At 69.3% G+C, this 3,011-nt stretch overlaps 1 protein-coding gene across 1 annotated transcript; it reads right to left on the reverse strand.

Annotated features, from left to right (window-relative positions):
• Positions 1 to 69: 69 nt before the first annotated feature.
• On the reverse strand, positions 70 to 2,470 carry VPS72 (vacuolar protein sorting 72 homolog). Its single transcript, XM_042785595.1, has 6 exons — positions 2,274 to 2,470; positions 1,560 to 1,712; positions 1,325 to 1,436; positions 1,043 to 1,222; positions 785 to 926; positions 70 to 551 (listed from the first exon to the last, which is right to left on the reverse strand). Exons 1-6 carry the CDS (start codon positions 2,388 to 2,390, stop codon positions 158 to 160), a joined length of 1,098 nt encoding a protein of 365 aa, XP_042641529.1. The 5' UTR covers positions 2,391 to 2,470; the 3' UTR covers positions 70 to 157.
• Between the last annotated feature and the right edge of the window lie 541 nt (positions 2,471 to 3,011).

Raw genomic sequence — 3,011 nt, forward strand, 5'->3', positions numbered from 1 at the left:
GCCTGTGTTTACTGTAGGGTCTCCTGCTGTCGCCGCGCGTTGAGTGGAACTAAGAATCCGCACCCTTGCTGTAGGCAGGTTACTCGGATTTATTTATTTTTTTGTACAAAAAAAAAAAAAGAGGTGGGAAGGAGATAAATAATGCCCCCCCCCGTGCTCAGGTGGTGGGGACGCTCTGCTTGATGATGATCTTCTGGCGGGTGGGACGGACGTTGGGGTCGGGGCCGGGGGGAGCGGCGGCCCCCAGGGCGGCCGAGGCGGCGGCGCTGGGCAGCCCGTGGGCTGTGATGTATTTCTTGTAGGCCTCGCGGATGATTTTGAAGGCGCGGATGTTGGAGTAGGGGATGTCGGTGATGGGGTCGCGGTAAACGGCCGGTTTGTGAGTGACGGGGCAGATCTCGCGTACCGGCAGCCGCGGCGGTTTCACTTTGGGGAAGAAACGCTCGAAGGTTTCATCGTCGCTGAAGGAGATGAAGGTGCGGGAGCATTTCCCGGCGGAAGCCGGAGCCGGGGCCGGAGCTGCTTCCGCCTGCTGCGGGTCTTGGTCCAACCTGGAAGAGCCACAGTCAGTGCCCAGGAGACCCCCGGCAGCGTTCCCAGGGTGGGCAGAGCCCCCAAATCTCAAGCTGACCCCCCAGGAGTAGAGGGGGAGCTGGGGGGGGCTCCAGGGTGCTGCCCAAAACCCGCTTTTCCCTCACTGTGTGGGAGCAGAGCCTGGGGAGGGATCAGGGTTGGGCGTGAGGGAAAAACCCACCGGGGCCACGTCGAGGTGACCCCAACCTACCCCTCCACGTCCACGTTCTCCTCCTTGCCCGGCTCCGGGACCAGGGGCATGGTGACAGACCAGTACCGGATAACGGGCCCCACGCACTTCCGCTTCTTCTGGACCTGCTTCTTCTTGTCGGCTTCCAGGCGCTCGTAGTTCTCTGGGAACGCGGGGACAAAGCGAGGGGGGAGGCTCAGCACCTCACTGTCCCCCTCACCCCCCGTCCCCGCGCCGTTTTGGGGGTCCCGGCGCCCCTCGGCGCGGCACCCGGCTCACCCAGGGAGCGGAGGTTGATCTCCTCCGTGATCTTGGCCTCCTCCAGCAGCTCCTCCTGCGTCAGCGGCCGGTCGTAGTTGGGGCCGCCCTTCTTACGCTTGGACTGGACCTGCCGCTCCTGAATGCGCAGGAAGGTTTGGCGCGTGTGCTCCGTCGTCGACTGCCGCATGTGCTTCCTGCCTGCAGCGGGGCGGACGGGGCTCAGCTCCGCCGGCGGGGACCCTGCTGCCAGCTCAGCCCGTCCCGTCCCGTCCCGTCCCGTCCCAGCCCACGTGCACTCACTGTCTCCCACGTCATCCTGGAGCTCCAAGGGGACGGATTTCACCTCTCGCGGCTTCTGGGAGCTGCCGCCGGGGACGTCCGTCTTCTTGGGGCGAAGGCTCTTGAGGGGCTCCTACGGGACGGGGCAGAGGAGGTGAGGAGGGGGACAAACTCCCCCCAGCTTCGGCCTCGTTTAAACCTCGGCGTTTCCTGACAGGGAGCCCGTTCCCTGCCCCCGGAGCCCCCCCGCCCGCACCCGGTAAGCCTTGGTGACGACGCGGCGGCGGCGCTTGGGCTCGCTCTCGTCCTGGTCGCTGGCGGGCTCCTCGCCCTCGTCGATGTCGAAGTCTGAGTCCACCTCATCGTCGCTGTCCGACTGGTCGCCCCGGTACTCATCATCGCCCGATTCCTGCGGGGACAGAGGGGCTGGGTCAGCCCCTCGGGACCCTCCCACACCCCCCAGGACCCTCATCACCAGGGCCGGGAGGGGGTGACTCCTCCAAGGGCCGGACACCCCCAGCCCCCACTGCACCTTCCCCAGTGATCCCCATCTCCCCGGGGCACCCCACCCCCTTGAAACCCCTAAACACCCCCCACAGAGCCCCCCCACTTCCCTGGGATTCCCCATGGACCCCCTCTGAGAACCCCCAAACACCCACCCTGGAGCTCCCCCACCCCCTGGGGCTCCCCGGGGCTCCCCACGGACCCCCCTGGGGACCCCCAAACACCCCCCCCGGGGCTCCCCACGGACCCCCCTGGGGACCCCCAAACACCCCCCCCGGGGCTCCCCACGGACCCCCCTGGGGACCCCCAAACACCCCCCCCCGGGGCTCCCCACGGACCCCCCTGGAGACCCCCAGACACCCTCCCCCGCCCCCATCCCCTCACAGCACCAGGACCCCGCTCGCCCTTAGGGCCACCGAGACCCCCCCCCCAGCCTGGTCCAGGCCGCTTCAGGTGCCCCCGAGACCTCGGTGAAGCCGCCGTAGGTGGTCTGGTAGAACTCATCCTCCTCCTCGGCCTCCAGCAGCCCCGAGAGCCGGTTCCCGGCCGTGCGCCGCGGGGCGCGACCCTCCGCCAGGCTCATCGCGCCGCCGCCATCGGCGATCCGCTCCGCGGCCTGCCCGGCCCGCCTCGGCCCCGCCAGGCAGGGGAGAGCGAGCGCCGAGCGGCCGATGGCGGCGGGCGCCCCCTTGCGGGCCGGGGGGGGGGAGCACTGCCGGTCCCCATGGGCGAGGGCGGTTCCATAGGGAGCGGGGGGGGGGGGGACACACACACAAACCGGGGGTGCGTCCCCGCGGGGCTCTCAGCCGCACGGGAGCGGGACCGCACTGACGCCAGCGGAACGTGGCGTCACGGGAGCACTCTCCCCCATGCCTATCCGCCCGCCCCTGAGCCCCCCACAGTACGGCTACGCCCTGGGGAAGGAATAGGGAAAATAGCGTCGCCGCGTGACCCAACGGCTTTGTTTTGGTTGCGCTTGGCCCGACTCGCGCATATGCCCTGAAAGTTCCCCCCCCCCCTTCCCTCTCCGTCCCGAGTGGTCGCGTCCGCAACGGCGAGTCCAAGTGTGTTGGGGGGGGGGGGGCCTAGACGCTTGGACTGCGCGTGCGTTCCGCGTGTCCGGTTTTCCTCCCCCCGGCCGAGGCCGGATGGTGCGGTCCGGGGGGGCGGGGCCCGGCGGGGCGGGGCGGAGCCACGCGGGGAG

This window comes from Tyto alba, unplaced genomic scaffold (assembly GCF_018691265.1).
Source record: "Tyto alba isolate M040663 unplaced genomic scaffold, T.alba_DEE_v4.0 Super-Scaffold_8, whole genome shotgun sequence".
NCBI classification, from domain to species: Eukaryota; Metazoa; Chordata; class Aves; order Strigiformes; family Tytonidae; genus Tyto; species Tyto alba.